Source organism: Chiloscyllium punctatum, chromosome 1 (assembly GCF_047496795.1).
Source record: "Chiloscyllium punctatum isolate Juve2018m chromosome 1, sChiPun1.3, whole genome shotgun sequence".
Lineage (NCBI taxonomy): Eukaryota > Metazoa > Chordata > Chondrichthyes > Orectolobiformes > Hemiscylliidae > Chiloscyllium > Chiloscyllium punctatum.
Window position 1 is genome coordinate 53,171,693 of NC_092739.1, and position 20,110 is coordinate 53,191,802.

Sequence of the window (20,110 nt, forward strand, 5' to 3'; positions counted from 1 at the left end):
CAGAGCATTAAGTACAGGATTTAGGAGGTCATGTTGCGGCTGTACAGTCCATTGATTAGAGAAGTTTTGGAATACTGTGTGCAAATCTGGTCTCCCGGCTATAGGAAGGATGTTGTGAAATTTGAAAGGGTTGAGAAAAGATTTACAAGAATATTGTCAGGAATGGAGGGTTTGAGCTATAGGGAGAGGTTGAATAGGCTGGGGATCTTTTCCCTGGAGCGTTGAAGGCTGAGGGGTGACCTTATAGTGGTTCATAATATCATGAAGGGCATGGATAGGGTAAATAGACAAGGTCTTTTCCCCAGGATAGGGAGTCCAGAACTAGAGGGGATAAGTTTAGGGTGAGACGGAAAAGATTTAAAAGGGACCTAAGGGGAAATGTTTTCACGCAGAGGGTGGTGCACGTGTGAAATGAGCTGCCAGAGGAAATGGCTGAGGCTGGTACAATTACAACATTTAAAAGGCATCTGTATGGTGTATGAATAGGAAGGGTTTCAAGGGATATGGACCGAGTGCTGGCAAATGGGACTAGATTAGGATAAGATATCGGATCGGCATGGACGAGTTGGACCAAAGGGTCTGTTTCCATGCTGTACATCTCTATGATTCTATGAAATCAGAATAAAAGAAAAGACAAACTTACATTTCCATAGTGATTTTATGACCACTGGACATCCCAAAGCGCTCAATGGACAGTGAAATCCTATTGAAATAAAAACAGGAAATGTTGAAAATACTCATCAGATCTGACAGCATCTGTTGAGAGAGAAACAGACTTAAGGGGTTGACTCAAGTATGACTCTTATTCAGTAGTTTTGAAGTATAGTCATTGTTGTAACATAAGAACTACTGCAAGCATCCACAAACATCAAAGAAAAATGATCATGTAATCTGTTACTTAAGAGATGAATATTGACCAGGAGACAGGGGATAACCATCTACCCACTGAGAATACCAACATGCTCAATTTAAACTCTCATCCAAAAGAAGTGCACAACTCCTGAAATGTCAAACCTTTTTTTTTTGTCTGGAGGTCCTGGTCTTGAACCTATACTCAATGGAATCAGAGGAAATATTACTACCAACTGAGCCACTGTTGTCAGTAGAGTTTTAAGCTTTTGATTTACTACGTGATTAGTTCCTGCTCTTGGCCAAAAACACTCAGAACTGAAGTAAGGCACTCAAAGTGGAAAGCCTGCGGATGAGCAGAAGGATTATCTACACACACCTCATGACCTAATAAAGAGGCAGCCTAATGAGTTATCTTGTCCATGCCAGCTAATGGTTTCTGTTTCATAAACCATCTCAAACTGTTATCCATACTCTGTACAACAAGATGTGCTTGGAACAGACTCAAAGCTTAAGCTGAAATGATCGATTGTTGAAATAATGTCCAATAAAGTAGAGTACATGCAAGGCAGACCTGGAAATGTGTTTTGCCAGCAGAACGCAATCTGTACATTTTTATCGTAAATACTTCTTCCCAGATTGGTCTGGCAGCTAATTTAATTCTGTGGCAAATTAATAAACCTGTTTGCAGCTATTCAGTGGATTTCAGGAAACTGACTAATATCATTTAGGATTGATGTTTTCCAGATGCTTTACATGCAGGCATTGAAATTAAATCAAAAACTTTTTCACAAAAGTAAGTATAAAAGTGCAGGAGTATAAAAGTCTTTGGTGGAGAATGATCCTTAAATGTGCATTTGTCAGTGGAAATCAGACACGTTCCTTAGCCCTCATTCAGTTTGCAAGATCTGAAATTGGATCGAACAATGTTTACATCTGAAGCTGTCTTCAGGTTGTTAAAATCTCATGTAAATTTCCATCACATCCTGGTACCAGTTAATGCAGCTTTAAGTGAAACCAGCTGCAAATAGGAACCTGGCAGTGATGTCAGAGGTTTCCTCTCATTTGAAACTTTGCTAGTGTGCGTATGGTTCACACATTAAATAATCCAGTCAAGGATTATCCAAATAAACACATCCAAATGCCATGAACAGATTTTCAGTTCCATTTGTGTGCAAAGAATTCTGTATGGGTGGAAACTGGTTCTGGCCCATTTCGAGCCTGAAGTAAACAGTGTGTGGAGCAGGTGTAGTGGAGATCTTCCCTCAGCATATTGTCAGAGTTCTGGGAATGCACATAGGGCCCTATGGGTTCTCCCACATCACCCGAAGACCAGCCAGGAAACCCTGTTGGTGAATTGCTACCTTCTGGGCTGTGCTTCCAGTAGGGCTATTTGGACCTGATGTGACAATGTTTGTGTATATAAGAAACATCAGTAAACATCACTAATATTATAATGAAAGATGTTTATTTAGCTTCTAATGTATACTAAGCTACAGGCACTTCAGCGTCTGGAATAATATTAAGCTGTTCAGTTACAACAGTGAAATGCTTTTGCCAGTGTGAAATGATTAATGCGGCCCCAATTAAAATGAAGACTGAGCCCCTTATGTCCTGTAAACAAATGCAGTGATATAGTGATGATAGCATAAGCATGCTTCTTCAATATTAATTGAAACATAATATAATAGTTCAATTCCAAACCACTGACCTTGCCTCTGCTTGCTTACTCACTTACTAACTCAATCCCTCACTGTCTCAATCAGTCACTCACTCATTCCCTCACTCACTCAATCCCTCACACATTCACTCACTCACTCGCTCACTCATACACACAGACACACACTCACTTCTGCCTTCACCCCCTCCCACACTCCCACTGGTGGTGTGGATCTCTTTCTGACCCTGGGCCTCTGGCGAGTGCAGTGCCTTGAGTAGCCACTGCTCCCACCATGGCTCTTGTGGCAACGAGAAAGTGCTGGCGTCTGTGTGCCTGGCAGCTCACAGCAGGTGAGCTTTCCTCTATCAAGGTCCTGAATTTTAACGTTAATGATTTCTAATGTTAATATCATCGCATCTTGTCTCCCCCATTGAACCATTGTTAGTGTGTGTGGGGGGGTTCCTACTTTTCCCTTGAGAGTTTGACCCGGTAAAATCAAGCCCTGAAACAGGTTTCACACAGATAATGGGAAGATTTTCGGAAAGGGGGAAATGTGTGAATTTAATCTGGTCTGCTTTCTGCAGTCAGAAAGACATAGTTCCTGAATTGTTGGAATACCTTTTCCAATGTTGGAATTGGAGCTAGGGTCCAGCACATTCAGTTCCTTAGCTATTTCATTGTAACTGGTGATGTAAAGCACCATTACCTCCAGTAAACCCAACACAATCACACCCCACTGTATTAAGTCAGAAATTGGGGTAAGAAGCGGATAATATTGTCAAAAGCATTTGTGTTTTGTATGTCTTGAGGGCTAATTGGGGTTGTTGTGGCCTTCCTTCGAAAATGATCCAGGCTAGATCTATATGGCACCAAGAGTCACGAAGTTACTTCGATAAATGTTACTAGCACAGCTAAATCCTAAACCTCCCTGATGTAAGTAATGGAATGAAAAAGATTTAACTGTCTGTAGACTTCTGGAAAGTCAGACACCAATTGTAATTTATATTGTTATGCACTTGGAATCTGAGTTGTTAACTCTTTCAGGGATTTTGATTTGTTGACCCTGTGTATCTCTCAGTCAATGGAGAAAAAACAGGTCATGAGTATGCACTTGTTCCCATGAAGACTGTGCTTCTCAATTTACAGGTATTCATTGTGCTACCCAATGCCTTAATCTGACAAGGTCGGATTCCCATTCCTGCTGGAGGGAATCCGGATGTTTCCTTGCAACAGACGTTCCTCCCCAAGCTCGGCCTCCAGCAACCCAGGAGGTACAGCGACTTAAAGTTTCTGTCACTAGACACTGCTGCCGCCTACTTGGAGCAGACAGCCATGATTGTAGGCAGCTGGAGAGTCGGGAAGCAAAATCTTTATTCAGATAGAAGGAGGAAACGAGGAGCTCATCTATCAGGAGAGATCTGCACTTTTACAAGTGATGGCAGAGACAGTATGTGATCCACCTGCCTATTGCCTAATTTATGCCCTTCAGTGGACAGGGAGTAGTCAGATTTAATAGGTTATATGAGGGCCTTGCCCTTAATGTGCAGCCAGCAGATTTGTCCATCGGGGCTGCTGGTCAGTGAAAGGGCCTTGCCTTCTTTCGAGATTCTTGGTGCCAATTAGAGTGCCCCTTTCATTGTTTTCCCTCTTATCCGACACCCTCCGTTTCTCTGTTCAATATACCCCTGTCCGCCCCATCAAGATCACCAGCTCTGGTTGGACATATTCCTGGAGGACTTATTCTACCATTCAAGTCCATTGGCAGTATCTTTAAGTTAATAAATCAAATTGTGCAAAGGAAACAGACAATTATATTTTTTGAGTTTTGTTTTGAGTTTGCTCAAAGCAGTCTCCAGAAGATTAACCTTGAATTCCTGGAAATTCCACAACAATCCCAAAGGATTGACAAATGTAACCCTTACCCCTCGCACTGCTCACCGGGGCCTTCCAGTCTGAGATTCCAGTCACAGCTAGACATCTAGGTGCATGCCTTTTCCTTGATCTAACCAAAGTACTAACAGTGGCCATCATTTCTAATGGCCCTGTTGGTACTGCAGAGCTGCACCCCCTCTGGCTGCCTGGCAGCTCAATGAGATGGCACTTCCTCCTGGAGAGGGATAGAATTCTCACCTCAAATAAATTAAATGCCCTGCGTCCACAAGATTAAAATCCTGCTCCTCGGATGTTGCCTGAACTGCTGTGCTTTTCCAGCACCACTCTAATCAAGAATCCAAAAGATTAAAGCCCGGTGAGCCAGCCTCCTAGAAATGTGCTCAGCCCTAACACTGATGCTGCAATGCAGGGAGCAGAGAGCTCTTTTTCAGCAGGCAATCCAGCACATACACAAACTATTTGCAGTAATAGTGCACTGGTGCAGACAGCACAGTGAAGCCAGTCTAGCAAATCAAAACTCAACAGAACATGCCAGAACACATTTAATATAGGGAATCATTATACTGCTTACGCCTGTCTCAAATGGAATCCTTATAAGTCTGTATTTCTGTGTTATTCTCCTCCTGAGACTGTGCAGGAGAATGTTTAATGTAAAAATCACCTTGGGTATAATATTACCACTGCCAACTTGACATTGCTGAACTAGCCGGCTCCCGCAGTAGTAGACTATCATAACATAAATTTTGGTATGTTGTTTGCTTTCATGCCATCAACATAAATCACTAATTTATGCCAGTGTGATGAGAAAATGATCTTTCTCTCTGATCTTTCTGGAAGCAATTGGTCAAACTTCAGTCAAGTTTTATTTTACATGAAAGGGAATTATATTTCCCATACAACATGGCATTTGTATGTGCAGCTCTAATAGATGGATTTCTTCTGGACCAAGCAGGGAACTCATTGGGAATTGGTCATTCATGGTAACATTAACGAGAGTCCAGGTGATGTGGTCTGAGTAAACATTTATGTTGACAAGAGGCTGAGTGTGGACCACCACTGCTACGTACTTTACTATAGGAATGTACTCTTAACAACAAATTATGTTTTCTCCCCAGACGACTGGAGCAAAACTCAATCAAAACCATCCCCCCTGGAGCCTTCTCACCCTACAAGAGGCTGCGAAGAATGTGAGTAGAAGAAAAAACTATTACAAACCTTAAGAATATTATTCAGCATTAATTCTATTAGTAATGTTGAGTGTTTGGCATGTTATAAATAGTAATGGCTGATTTGAGCTATCTGATTTACAGCTCAAATCTGCCAATGTGTTGTTCAATTTGGAAAGCTTCTTATGCGTATCATTCATGAAAATTAATGATGTGGAAATACCGGTGTTGGACTGGGTCAGACAAAGTTAAAAATCACCCAACACCAGGTCATAGTCCAAATAAACCTGTTAGACTATAACCTGGTGTTGTGTGATTTTTAGTGATGAACATTTATGGGATTGAACACCTTCATTGCTTTCCTAAAGACCTTCCCATTTTATATCTCTTCTCTCCTACCTCATGCACTTAAAGATGCCAAAAGGCCCTTGATCATTTGCTCAAGAGGGTTTCTTCACATGAGCCTACTCAGGATGGGTTTAGTTTAACATTTTAAAAACTGTGAACTGAGCCTTAACATGTTCCTGTTTTCTGGTTTTTATGGAGATAGGCTTTAGGGAACAGACAATGAACTTCATCTCAAGGTAATGCCTCAAATTTTACCTTTTACATTTAATGGCTGCACCCTCTGTTTCGAGAGATTGGAATACAATACATAGATGTATGATGAAACTGGTTGAAGTGGTCAAGTGCCTTTTTAGAACTGTTTGTAGACCAGCAGGACAAGGCATCCTGTGCTCTGGTCATTCAAGTAAATCTGCTTTCCACCATATGCAAGACCTTCACTAGGACCAGAATCCATTCCTCAACCCGGATTCCTCAACTTGCCGCTGCAGGTTCTTCATCCGAAATTTCCTCCATCCTTCTATTCCAGTCATTGCATAATAACACCCTGAGGTATTGTTCTCCCTAGAAACAAAAGCCTCACACACTGAGACAACCATCTTGCTGTTCAGAAGTTTTGAGTAATTTATGCTTAACATGGCGAGAGTGGATATCCAAGACCCCAGAAGATAGTATCTATGAATTCCTGGGAGTGGAGCTTGTGACCTCCATCCCCACCAGGTGTGTTTATTGAGTAAATCGCTCAAGAGGCTATCTCACTGCTTTCTTGTTCATGCCTGACCTATTCCCCATGATACACAGGATCGGTAATACACCCACTAATCTCACTCAGCCTTAAACCTCTAGAGAATCTTGCAAAGCCATTCATTACACGCTTAAAGCTTGAATCTCCTTCCATTGTTGTAAAACACCAAGCAGTCGTAGGTAGGTGAGAGAATAAAAGCTGTTTCTTTTAAACGACTGTGACAAAGGCAGGAAGGATAGGGGAGGGAACATCATTCAGGGGGTGCCCTGGCTCATGCACATCGGGGGGCAAATCTCTCTGAAATGTTACCCACTTTGTTCCCTTTGAAGGTTTCTAAATCCTGTCTTCCTCCCTAGGCTCCCTGATCTCTCTCCCCACCTAATTTCTCTGACTTACCCCTCTCTGGAATCCATGTTTTCTTTTTCCCAGTAGTGCCCATCATTAAGGTGCTGTTGTTGCTGGGACTCTTGGAGATGCCAGCCAAGCAGATAGTCAGCTGCTTTGGAGATTGGGACATTCTCCAAATGTTTGGTGCCAGTCCAATAAGTACCTTGCTGAAAAACTGAAAAAAATTAATGCAAAACAGATTTAAGGCGTTGGTAGTGCCTGTTGTGTAAGGACCTTTGGACTGTAGAGCAATCTTGTGATGGTGTCATAGAGGTGCTTCTCACTGGGTATATATAGTACAATGCTGACAGAGTTAAGTAAACGGAAGAGCAGATATCTGAAGTCGAGCCATGTGAATGAAAGAAGTATGTGCGGAGAAGCAAGTGGAGTAGAAAAACTGGCATTAGAAAGTATAGTTTGTGGAATAGTTCTTCAATAATATAACAGTAAAATTGGAGCCTACTACATTTTTCTCAATAGCATGTATTGTAGTATTCAACCTTAAGACGTAAAGGACACTGTATTTAAGAAGTCCAAGCCTAAAGATAGTTCTTGACCTTGCTGTCTCCTTGACCAGTCTGTCTTGAACACAGAAAAAACACACAAGAGAGAATGGAAAGTGTTCAGTACGTGTGAGCCAGTTGTGTGCCTTTTTAAGGTGGCCGTTTACATTTGTTTAACTTAAAAATACACTGTTTTCTTTTCAGAGACCTGAGCAACAATCACATTTCAGAAATTGCACCGGATGCTTTCCAGGGACTGAGGTCACTTAATTCCCTGTAAGTTTCTTCAGAATTTGTGGGACTGCTTGAGTTTACTTGTTTTGAGTGTAACTCATTTTCCACATTATATGTCAAACTTGTTAAACATGTCAAAAGAAAAGTCTGCCAGTTGTGCATTTTAAATTGCCTTGATATTGTAACACAAAATGTATACAAATGACATATATCAACTAGACTTCAAATTACATATGGGTTCAACAAGCAATTGCACCAAGATAGGTATTTTCATTTTAATTACCATTTTTTGGTTCTCCATTTAGCCCTAACTAAACATATTTGTCACAAAGTTTTCATTACAGCACACATATATAGACATTAAGAAATCAAACACTGTGTGTAAGTCTGGGTCCATGGGTGTGTGGGAGAGGAGGAGGAAGGCCTAAATTACACAGTACACTTTTATGTTTCACCAGGACGTGAGAGCAGCTTTGCTTGTTCTATGTTCGGGTAAACCAAAAGGAATTTTCCAGCAGAAGTTCAAAACTTCCATAAATAACTTCAGCAATGTTGTAGCCACATTGTCTAAGTGAAGCTGGTGCCTGAGGTTTAGGGGAATTTTACACATGCTAACATGAAAAGCAACTGGTGGCAGCACACGTTAGTGTGAGCTCCATTTTGGAACAGTAATTTTTTTTATTTATCTTTCTCTCTCCCTTTTCCTTTAGGACTAGGGCTCATTAACCTTTCGTCACACGGTGGCTTAGTAGTTAGTACTGCTCCCTGACAGCACCAGGTACCTGGGTTCTATTCCAGCCTCGGGTGACTGTCTGTGTGGATCTTGCACATTCTCCCTGTGCCTATGTGGGTTTCCTTTGGGTGCTCCGGTTTCCTGCCACAATCCAACGATGTGCTGGTCAGGTGAATTGGCCATGCCAAATTGCCCGTAGTGTTAGGTGCGTTATTCAGGGGTAAATATAGGGTAGGGGAATGGGTCTGGGTGGGTTACTCTTCGGAGGGTCGGTGTGGACTTGTTCGGCCAAAGGGCCTATATCCACACTGTAGGGAATCTAATCTAATCTAATTTGATTCTGTTCACCCAATGTCGAAAAGATAAAGCAGACAGTGCCCAATAGGTTCAGCAGATTTCCATTTTCCATGATGGAAAATTATATTCTTACATTTTGAATCTGTTGATTTGAATGTTAAAGTGTACAAATGCACGGCGAGCCACCGAACTATGGAGCTTGTCTAAACAGGGGAAACACAATCGCTGTATGCTGGAAAGATTTCTCCTCTTAGTAAAACATGTTGCAAAGAGTGAAGAAGACAAAGATGAATTGCATGCACTGAAAGCATTCAGACAGATGTCAAATGGATAGGGATAGCAACAGAGATAGAGCAAGTGAGAAGACATCTTGTGAAAGTGATAAAATACTATTAGAAAAGGAAAAGATAGAGCCATACCCCTCTGAAATCAACTTAGCCAAAGGAATATGAGTAGGCTATCCATTGTTAGTGAATGACCTGATCATACATTGGCTTGTGTCTTGGTTCTATTTTCTAATCATTCATGGTCCATTGGCCATGTTTTTGCATGAGTTAGTTGCATCTGCAAAAAAGTGATGGGCTTGACTTTCCCTCCAAGTTTTCCTTCCTCCATTTTCCATGGATAGTTGCCTGACCACTTCCTGCCACTTCCCTAAGTGCGTTCAGCTGAGATCCAAACCTCTGCATGATGTCAGCACAGTCCACTGTGGCAGGCCTGAATGAATCACTCTCTTTGCGGTTCACCCACACGATTGCAGGCCAGGAAGTTGGGCCCAACACTTGCATTTCCATGCCATTTTTTTTGATGTTCTTAAAAAAAGAATTTACTTATTAAAATTTTAATGAAGCATGATAATTGCTCATTTATTTATACGCGGGTAAAGTCTTCAATCTGAGCTGATTGACAGTTGTGGCTATGTCAGGTTTGTCAGGTCTCCTGTATGTACAGTCATTGAAAAGCTGCACAGTTAAGAGTAGTTTGTTGGTTAAAACCTGTTCAACTTGTGAGTGCTACTAAAATTAGTTGCAAAAAAAATCAACTCTAGATTACCATTTTAGGGCTTATGTAACCTTCAAGTGATGTAGCCAGGACAGTCATGGAGACGTACAGCATGGAAACAGACCCTTCGGTCCAACTTGTCCATGCCGACTAGATACCCCAACCTAATGTAGTCCCACTTGGCAGTATTTGTCCCATATCCCTCTCAACCCTTTCTGTTCATATACCCATCCACATGCCTTTTAAATGCCGTAATTGTACCAGTCTCCACCACTTCCTCCGGCTGTGCATTCTACACATGCACCACCTTCTCCGTGGAAAAGTTGCCCCTTAGGTCCCTTTTAAATCTTTCCCCTCTCACCTTAAACCTATGCCCTCTCGTTTTGGACTCTCCCACCCTGGGCAAAAGACCTTGTCTATTTACCCTATCCATGTCCCTCACGATTTAATAAACCTCTATAAGGTCACCCCTCAGCCTGTTATGCTCCAGGGAAAACAGCCCCAGCGTATTCAACCTCTCCCTGTAGCTCAAACTGTCCAAGTCTGGCAACATCCTTGTAAATCTTTTCTGAACCCTTTCAAGTTTCACAATATCCTTCTTATAGCAAGAAGACCAAAATTACATGCAATATTCCAGTAGTGATCTAACCAATGTCCTGTACAGTCACAACATGACCTCCCAACTCCCATAATCAATGCACTGACCAATAATTCAAGCATACCAACGAGGATTATTTCAAGTTCTTGCATGGCAATATGATTAGACATCCCTGTTGCACTAATTTTACAAAGCAGCCTCATATATCTTACAGCAGAAGTGGGGCCATGCTATGTATGCAGGATGAAGAACTTCAGTTGTGTAGAAAGATTAGGTAATTTAAGAATCATTTTCTTTCAGAAAAGATGGAGTTTTAATAGAAGTCTTCAAAACAATAGTTTGATTTGATTTGATTTGATTTATTATTGTCACATGTACTGAGATACAGTGAAAAGTCTTGTTTTGTGTGCTAATCAGACAAATCATACTTTATCATAAGTATATCAGGGTAATAGAACAGAATGCAGAATATAGTGTTAGAGTGACAGAGAAGGTACAGAGAAAAATATGAGAGATCCAGTCATAAGTCAGGTAAGAACAGGGAAGAAGCTGTTCTTAAATCTGTTGGTGAATGTTTTCAAACTTCTGTATTTTCTGCCCAATGGAAGAGGGTGGAGTAGAGTATAACCAGGGTGGGAAGGGGTCTTTGATTATGTTGGCTGCTTTCCCAAGACAGCAAAAATTCCAGATAGAGTCAATGGATAGAAAGCTGGTTTTCGTGGTGGACTGGGCTACATTCACAATTCTCTGTAGTTTTTGTGGTCTTGGGCAGATCAGTTGCTGTACCAAGCTCTGATGTATCCAGATAGGAAGCTTTCTATGGTGCATCGATAAAAATTGGTAAGAGTCATTGTGGACATGCCAAATTGCCTTACTGTTGTGCGGAGTTAGAGGCAGAGATGTGCTTTCTTGACTGTAGCTTCAATGTTGACAACCAGGACAGATTGCTGATAGGCTGGTGATTGCTCCTAGGCACTCGAAACTCTCGACCACCTCCACCTCAGCCCCATCCATACAGACTGGGGCATGTCCTTCACACCGCTTCCTGAAGAAAATCACCAGCTCCTTCGTTTTGCTGACATTGAGGGAGAGATTATTGTCTTCACTCATGCAACTAAGCTGCCTATCTCTTGCTTATACTCTGTCTCATTATTGTTTGAGATCAAATCCACTATGGTGGTGTCCTCGGCAAGTTTGTAAATGGAGTTAGTGCTAAATTTGGCCACACAATCGTGAGTGTAGGAAGAGTATAGTAAGAGGCTGAGTACATAGTCTTGTGGAGCAGCAGTGTTGAGGATTATTGTAAAGGAGGTGTAGTCACCTGTCCTTACTGATTGCGGTCTGCGAGTTAGGAAGTTGCGGATCCAGTTGTAGTTGACAAGCAACGTCCTAGGTCTTGGAGTTTGGGGATGATTTTTGTTTAAATTATGGTGTTTAAGATGGAGCTAAAGTCAATAGCAGGTGTCATTGTTATCCAGACGTTCCAGGGATGAGTGTAGGGCTAGGAAGATGGCATCTGCTGTGGACCTGTTGCGACAGTATGTGAATTGTGGTAGATCAAAGCAATCTGGGAGGCTGGAGTCGACATGTGCCATTACTAACCTCTCAAAGCACTTCATAATGATGGATGTCAGAGCCATCGGGCAGCATTCATTAATGCATGTTGCCTGCTTTGGCACCAGGCTGATAGTGGTCTCCTTGAAGCAGATTTGTGGTAAGGAGAAGTTAGAGATGTCTGCAAATACTCCTGCCAGCTGGTCCATGCAAGATCTGAGTGCACAGCCAGGGTGTCCATCCAGGCCACTCGCTTTCCATAGGTTCACCTTCAAGAAGGCCGATCCGACATTGGCGGTGTTGACTATAGGGACAAGTGACATCACATCACTGGCTTTCTGTTGCAAATGAGCATTGAGGTCACCGAGGAAGGATATATAGTTGAGGGGTCTGGCCAAAGTAGATGGGGAGAAACTGTGCCTATTGGTGGAAGGAGGGCGCATGTTTGATTGGCAAAAGAAGCAACATGAGGAAAAACCTTTTACATGAACTGCAAGCTTGGTTTTGGAACACATTGATGCTGCCTCTGTCAGACTGTCAGGTGATTAGGGTTTCAAAAAGGAACTGGATTGTTTTCTGAAAAGAAAAAAACATGCAGGGCTCTGGGGAAGTGTATGAAGGGGAGTGGCATTCAGTGAACAGCACCTCCAGAGGGCCAACATTGTTATGTTAGGCAGAATAGCCTCTTTTTCTGCTGTAACCAGACTCCAATTCTAATGAACTCCTGTCTTTGTGTGATACCTTGTGAGAGACAGTGCAGCCCACTTTTTATTATTGCTATACAGCAGCTGCTGTTTTACCCACAATTCTTGATAGCTTGATTTTTGCAAAATCATCGCAGGTGTTACATTTTTGTCAATTTATAAAATAGACTAGAGTAGAAAAAGGTTTAGTATCATACTTTTCCATCTGACTCAAAGATACCTCAAGCATTGGTGTCAATTAGGTGTAATTAGGGTTCACGTTACCCTTGTGTTCCAGGATTGGTGCAGTCCCACCTGTGACCAGCTTGTTTAAGGGATGTTAGATTGGCTTCCTATGTGGCGGTCCTTGCCAATTAATCAAACTAATTTTGGTGGGTTTAGTGATTTCACAATTTCTTTTTGAAATATTGTAGTAGATGAATTTGTAGACTCTTGGAATGAGACATATTTGCTGGGCTGGATGCTGTGCCACCCTTCCAAGCAATCTCTCCTAGCACTGTGGTAATAAAACTCCTTCTCAGCCCGTTCTATTGCTAACTCCAGTTTTACTGACCCTTGAACTTACAGAGAAGTTGACCAGTTACATGTCAACATCTTCCTTCCTTGTTGGAAATGAAATTGGGCAGGCCAAAACCCAAAATTAGTTTGGGATTATAACCAGATAAAGCAATGATTATTCCAGGCAGAGCCTCTCTATTTATTATGTATGTTACAGGACACTACATTTCTTTGTTTTGAGTGCAGGATGCCTAGACTATTTCCAAAGAGGCAACAGGTTTTAAATGCCCCTATTATGGTGTCATACTGCTTTAAACAGTTTGCTGTATGACCAGCCCCATTCTGTCAATAGGTCACACAGTTTCACAAGGATTTCAGATTTTCTTTTCTCATTCATTTGCAGGATGCAACCAGAAGACTATAAAATATAGGAACAGAACTAGGCATTCATCCCGTCAAATCTGTCTCACCATTTGATCATAGCTGATATGTTTCTCAACGTCATTCTCCTGCCAACTTACTAATCATGAACCTACACATCTCTGTCTTAAATATACTCAATGACTTGGCGTCCACAACCTTTTGCAGTAATGAATCCCTCAGATTCACCACCCTCTGATTCAAGAAATTTCTCCAAAGCTCGGTTCTGAACGGTCGTCCCTTCACGCTGAGGCTGTGCCCTCAGGTCCTCGTCTCTCCTACTAGTATAAACATCTTCGCCATGTCCACTCTATCCAGTTTCTATGAGATCCCTCCTCATTCTTCTAACGTGCATTGAGCACAGGCCCAGAGTCCTCAACCCCTCTTGATATGACAAGCTCTTCATTCCTGAGGTGGAGGAACTGGTATTGGATTGGACTGGGCTGGACAAAGTCAAAAATCACATGACACAAGGTTACAGTCCAACAGATTTATTTGAAATCAGTTGTGGTGTTGTGTGATTTTTGACTTCATCCCTGAGATCATTATTGTAAACCTCCTCTGGACTCTCCAAAACCAGCACATCTTTCTTTAGATACTGGACCCAAAACTGCTTCAATGTGGACTTCACTGGTCAGGTCAGCATTTATTACCCATCCCTAACTGTCCAGCGGGCAGTTAGGAGTCAAACACATTGCTGTAGATGTGGAGTCACAGGTAGGCCAGATTGGATACAGACAAAGCTTCCTTCCCTAAAGAACATTAGTAAAACAAGATGTTTTTTCCAACAATCATCAATGGTGTCATGGTCATCATTGGACTCTTATTTCCAGATAGTTAGCAAAATCAAATTCCACTTTCTGCGGATTCAAACCAAGGTTGCCAGGACATTACCTGGGTCTCTAGTTGAACACTAGAGACCACTAGGCCATCTCCTACCCTGCCAGAGATGTAAAGAGCCTTGGCTGCATTTCTAGTAGGGTTTAAATGTTAGAAACAACTCAATAAACCAAAAATGCTTCAAATCAAACTACATATGGTTTTGATCTTTTTCACAAAACGCTAAAAGTTAAGTTGCCACATTTTCAAATTATGCTAGGGCATATTGCAGGCAATTGCAAATTATATTTATGGATATTACTGGTGAAATTGCATGAATGAGGCAAAACCGAGGCGGATGTGGCTTGTGGGCCGATATTTCCTTCTGCAAAAGTTTCACAGGGACCACAAACAGCCACTTTGATGTTCTGTAAAAGTTAATCAACACCCACAAAGAAAAAAACAAACTGTAAATAAACCTTGGAGACCTAGTGCTTTCTTTATTATTTATTTTTGTTCATTTTTAAATGCCTGTAATCTGTGACCATATTCCAATCTATAGCTGACAAGGCCTTTAAACTACTGCTCGTTCATCAAAAAAAAGAGGGACCAATCTCTTTTTGTTGTGTGTAATATTCGATTATCTCTAAAGTGACAATTTGCTGCCAAGCCTTAGCAAAATGATATTCTCCTTTGAAAACTAATGATAATATGACTAATCTTCAAAGCCACTCTAACCATTTTAGAATGTTTGCAATGAAGGACAAGATTGTTTAATTCGATTTAACAGTTTTCTTTCAAAACTTTAGATTAGCTTCTATTAAATACCATCATCTGGGTTTTAATTAATGAGGCATTTCTTTATAAAAGACATTTTTTCAAAAGTCTAATTGATTGATCCCTCCTATTTAATCACTGCAGGGAGAGAGTTTAGTCACTGGACTGTCACAGTGATTAGGCTTCAGCTAAATTAGGATGGTTAAAAAAGATTGGAGTATGTAAGAAAGAGCACTGTATTATGTGATATTGCAGTTTAGATTGTATAGGACAATTGTATAATACTGCAACTCAGGCTTGGACTTTTAGTTTTGTAGCAGTGATGGTAGTAATATGGAACTCTGGAGGCTATGTATAAAATTTAAATTCATGTTCTATTTAATTTGTCTCAAGTTGCTCATGTGAAAAGATCATGATACTTCAATTTAGGATTGTTTAACAATAAAGCAGCTAATAGAATGTCTTTTCCGAACCACAAACTCAAAAACGTTCACAATATCATTGCACGTTGACAGACTATAAAGCTTAACACCATCACATAGTCATATTTTATATTGAATCTGAATGTCAAGCTGAAAACACAGAATTCTAACAGAGAAGCTGATTTACACTTCAGAACAAAGCCACAGTTAGGGACTATAACCAGACAATGCAATAATTATTACCAACAGGGCCTCGCTATGCACCACGTTCAATACACAACTTTGCACTGGTTTTCTTTCAGAACAATACCTGGAACACTAACAGAAAGTCAACAACTTTCAAAGCTACCCATTGCTATCCCACACTCCTTTGAACCCTTTTCCGCGTGACTAGGGTTCAGTGATGGCTCAGTATTTGCAAACTTGTGAAGGACCAACAAATATCACATGTGTGGACAAGTGAAAATGCCCCATCAATTAAAGGCCACTTCAAATTTCAGTTTTTAAGTGATTCTGTCAGATAACACTGAAGTTTGGGCTGTGTAGGAGAGATTACTATTATAATGTGTTAAAATTTTCAGACTAGTTCACATCTACACACAGATAACTCTTTAAACTTGATTCCATTCTTTGGATCAATTAAGTTACTATAACATTATTACTTACTGTAGTTAGTTGTTACGTTTCTGAACTAATAATGCAAATGCCTAGACTAATAAGAGGTTATGAGCACAATCCCATCATGAAGCTTTTAAAAATTTGTATTTCATTAAATGTAATTTTGGAAATATGGAAAGGTTGATACCTGTGAAATTTGTTCACTGCTGCTCTTAAAGCCAATCTTACTTAAGTCATAGCCAGTTACTTCATGGCTGTAGTTGGGACTTCTGCCCCTTATGGATGGCTCATCTCAGAAATTTTCAGTCAGTGATCTGATTAACTAGAAGGTCTGTACTCCCATCAATGACACCAGTAACAGTGGCCACTGCAGGGAATATACCTAGTCCCTGAATCTAAATGTTGAGGGCTCCAGGATAATCGTAAATGTTTTAGGAGAAGGGTGCACTTGTACAAAAGCCCAGCATTTGTGGTGGGGAGGCAGAAGTAGGAGGTATGACAGGTGAAGGGTGTAATTGGAAAGGATGGCAGTGCATAGAGCAGTCCTTTGGTGATCTCTGGCCCTGTTCGTCCTTTCCTGCCCAAAGCCTGAGCAGGCTAACCTGCTGAGTGTTCCCTTGTCCTTGATTTGCTCTCACCAGCTGTAAAATTGCAGCTAGGTAGGAAGTGACTATGAATTAGCCATTTAAGGACCAGGCAAGGGTGGCTGAGCAATCTCGATCTTGCCCATCCTCTGTAAAACCTGAGAGAGGTAGGAGGCAGGCAGGTAGGCAAAGGGAAGGCAACCCAATGAATTCTAAGGGGACCTAACAACAGGAGCTGATAAAATTCTGCCCATCTATGTTTCCAATCTACAATCAGCCTAGTAAACTACCTATTTGCATCATTCTACCACAAAGCCTATAGGCGACAGCGGTTCAAGGAGGGGATTTATCCCCATGAACCAGGGCAACCTGTAATGAATGATAAATATCAGCCTTGCCTTTAGCATTGACGCCTAATTCCTGATAATCTCTTATTTGGAATGAAGTGAATGAATGAAAATAGTTGAGAGACAAACAGTTAATGTTTTGAGTCCAAAAGGACTCTTCTTCTGAAGAGTTCTAAACTGGATTTGAATTATTAACTCTGTTTCTGTCTCCACAGATGCTGCCAGATCTACTGAGTTTCTCTAGCATTCTCTGTGTTAAATCTGTAAGTTAGCTCACTGAGTTTGAAGGTTGGTTTTCAGATGTTTTTGTCACCATACTAGGTAACAGCATCAGTGAGAGTCTCTGGTGAAGTGCTGGTGGTATGTCCCGCCTCTCTATTATAGGTCTTGGTTTCTTAAGATTGGTGATGGCATTTCCGTTTTTTGCTCAAGGGAAGATAGATAGATAGGATCTAAGTTGATGTGTTTATTGATGGAGTTATGGTTAGAATGCCATGTCTCTAAGAATTCTTTTACAGATGTACAGCACAGAAACAGACCCTACGGTCCAACCCATCCATGCTGGCCAGATCTGCCAACCCAATCCAGTCCCACCTGCCAGCACCCAATACATATCCCTCCAAAGCCTTCCTATTGATATACCCAACCAGATGCCTTTTAAATGTTGCAATCGAACTAGCCTCCACCACTTCCTCTAGCAGCTCATGCCATACATGTGCCATCCTCTGCGTGAAAAAATTGCCCCTTAGGTCTCTTTTAATCTTTCCCTTCTCACCCTCTAGTTCTGGACTCCCCCACCCAGGGAAGAGACTTTGTCTATTTATCCTATCCATTCCCCTCATGATTTTATAAACCTCGAATAAGGTCACCCATCAGCCTTCGATGCTTCAGGGAAAACAGCTCCACTATTCAGCCTCTCCCTATAGCTTACATCCTCCAACCCGGGCAACATCCTTTTAAATCTTGTTTCGCCTGTTCTAGGATGTGTGTGTTGTCCCAGTCAAAGTGGTGTCCTTCTTTGTCTGTGTGTATGGAGACTAGCGAGAGCAGAGACTCTCACTGATGATGTTTCCTAGTATGGTGACAAAACATCTGATAACAAACCTTCAAGCTCAGCGAGCTAACTTACAGACTTATCAACCTGAGCTACAAATCTTCTCAAAAATCACTAATTCTCTGTGCTCATTTCACATTTTCAGCATTTACAGTATTTTGCTTTGAATTAAAATAATTTTGTGATGTGAATCACCACAAGTCTTTTAAAGAGGTGGGGAAAATAGACGGAAAATGAATATTATTGTTTCAATGTAGATTTTAACTCATGGTTTCTTACTTCATTCCCACACAGCGTGTTATATGGAAATAAAATCACAGAGCTGCCTAAAGGCCTTTTTGAGGGACTCTTCTCTCTTCAGTTACTGTAAGTATGTTTAACCAATTCCTGTGAAACAGTTTGTGGAAAGAAACATTTGACGATTGTTCTTCAATTTCCGAAAACTGCTAATAGCCTCCATTTTAACTCCCTTGCCCGAGTGAAACCAAGGACAGGGGTCGGATGAAAAGGACATTGGCCAGGGAACATATGTACTATTTTCCCAATCCAGTTAGCCAACTGTGATTTTAAATCAAGCCAGCGAGGTTCTCTTTTAGTATATCAGTTGGGTTCCATCAGTTGTCTGACTGAGACCTGAATGGGCTATTACTGAGGCCTTCTCTGTTAGACACAGTCTGCCAGCAAAGCCAGTTAAGAAACCCAGTAAAGTTTCTTTTCTTTTTAGTTTCTTGTATCCCAAGAGGAGTAGGAGATAGGTCTCACAATGAAACCTTAGAACTTTTGTGTCCTAATATTTCTCCCAGCTCCCCTGACTGTGATCACCCATCCAATGAACTTAATTTGTGTTGTTGCCCACACCCTGTGTCCCTTGGGCTTGCTGACAGCTGAGTCCTTTTTAATGAGAAGGTGACAGGCAGCATGCAATTGAGGCTGGGCTGTTCATGAATCACAGAACCTTCCTACCGCCAATCTTAGAAGATTACAATACATCTATTTGTGCATTCCCAGTCTGGAGTAATTGTTTTTAGCAATTCAGTGTAGTTCTGTCTCATCAGTGTACAGATGAATTTGTGTGGTTTTAATTATTGGGAGAGATGAATTGTTTCCCAGGTTCAGGTTTGTTGGGTGAAATTAGAGAATTCATTCAGGCACCCACAGCTGCTATCACTGAGCCGAGCCAAGGGACTGTTCGAGGTCTGGGATCTAGGAAGGAGTGGAGAGAGATCCTGCCCATCTGACGGTGGAAGAGGAGGTCAGCTCAACATGCAACAGGGGAACCCCACTGTTTGGTGTTCTCATCCACCACCTCAAATGCACCTTCCTCACTCATCTCTTATTCCTCCTTGATCAGCTCTGTGATATTCTCTGGAGGACCATATTATTGAAGAGCTCAGCAGACCAGTACAGTGACAGAGATCCTGACAGGAGGGTACTGCAGGGCACCCCCTGACCTGTTCAGGCGTCAGAGCCAGTGTATTCTGAGTCTCCCATGAGTTGTAAATCTAATGTGTTGTCCAGACTTAGTGAGGAGTATCTGTCCTCTCGATATTGCACCATTTTGCATCTATCTGTGCAGTGCCACAAAGATCTGCACTGACAAGCGTACAGATGGTCATGACCGTCTACATAGAAAATAGCATTCTCCTTTGCCAATGGCTTTCAGTCATCGGCAGATGACTGGGCGGCACGGTGGCACAGTGGTTAGCACTGCTGCCTCACAGCGCCAGAGACCCGGGGTCAATTCCCGCCTCAGGCGACTGACTGTGTGGAGTTTGCGCATTCTCCCCGTGTCTGCGTGGGTTTCCTCCGGGTGCTCCGGTTTCCTCCCACAGTCCAAAAATGTGCAGGTTAGGTGAATTGGCCATGCTAAATTGCCCGTAGTGTTAGATGTAGGGGTAAAT

At 41.7% G+C, this 20,110-nt stretch overlaps 1 protein-coding gene across 7 annotated transcripts in view; it reads left to right on the top strand.

Annotated features, from left to right (window-relative positions):
- Positions 1-20,110, top strand: part of slit2 (slit homolog 2 (Drosophila)) — a 461,089-nt gene that overhangs the window by 282,871 nt on the left and 158,108 nt on the right. For all 7 annotated transcript variants that reach the window (XM_072562078.1, XM_072561956.1, XM_072561971.1 and 4 more), the window contains exons 10-12: positions 5,518-5,589; positions 7,753-7,824; positions 18,504-18,575. In XM_072562078.1, coding sequence (XP_072418179.1) covers positions 5,518-5,589; positions 7,753-7,824; positions 18,504-18,575 — 216 coding nt within the window. The remainder of the gene's footprint in view (positions 1-5,517; positions 5,590-7,752; positions 7,825-18,503; positions 18,576-20,110) is intronic.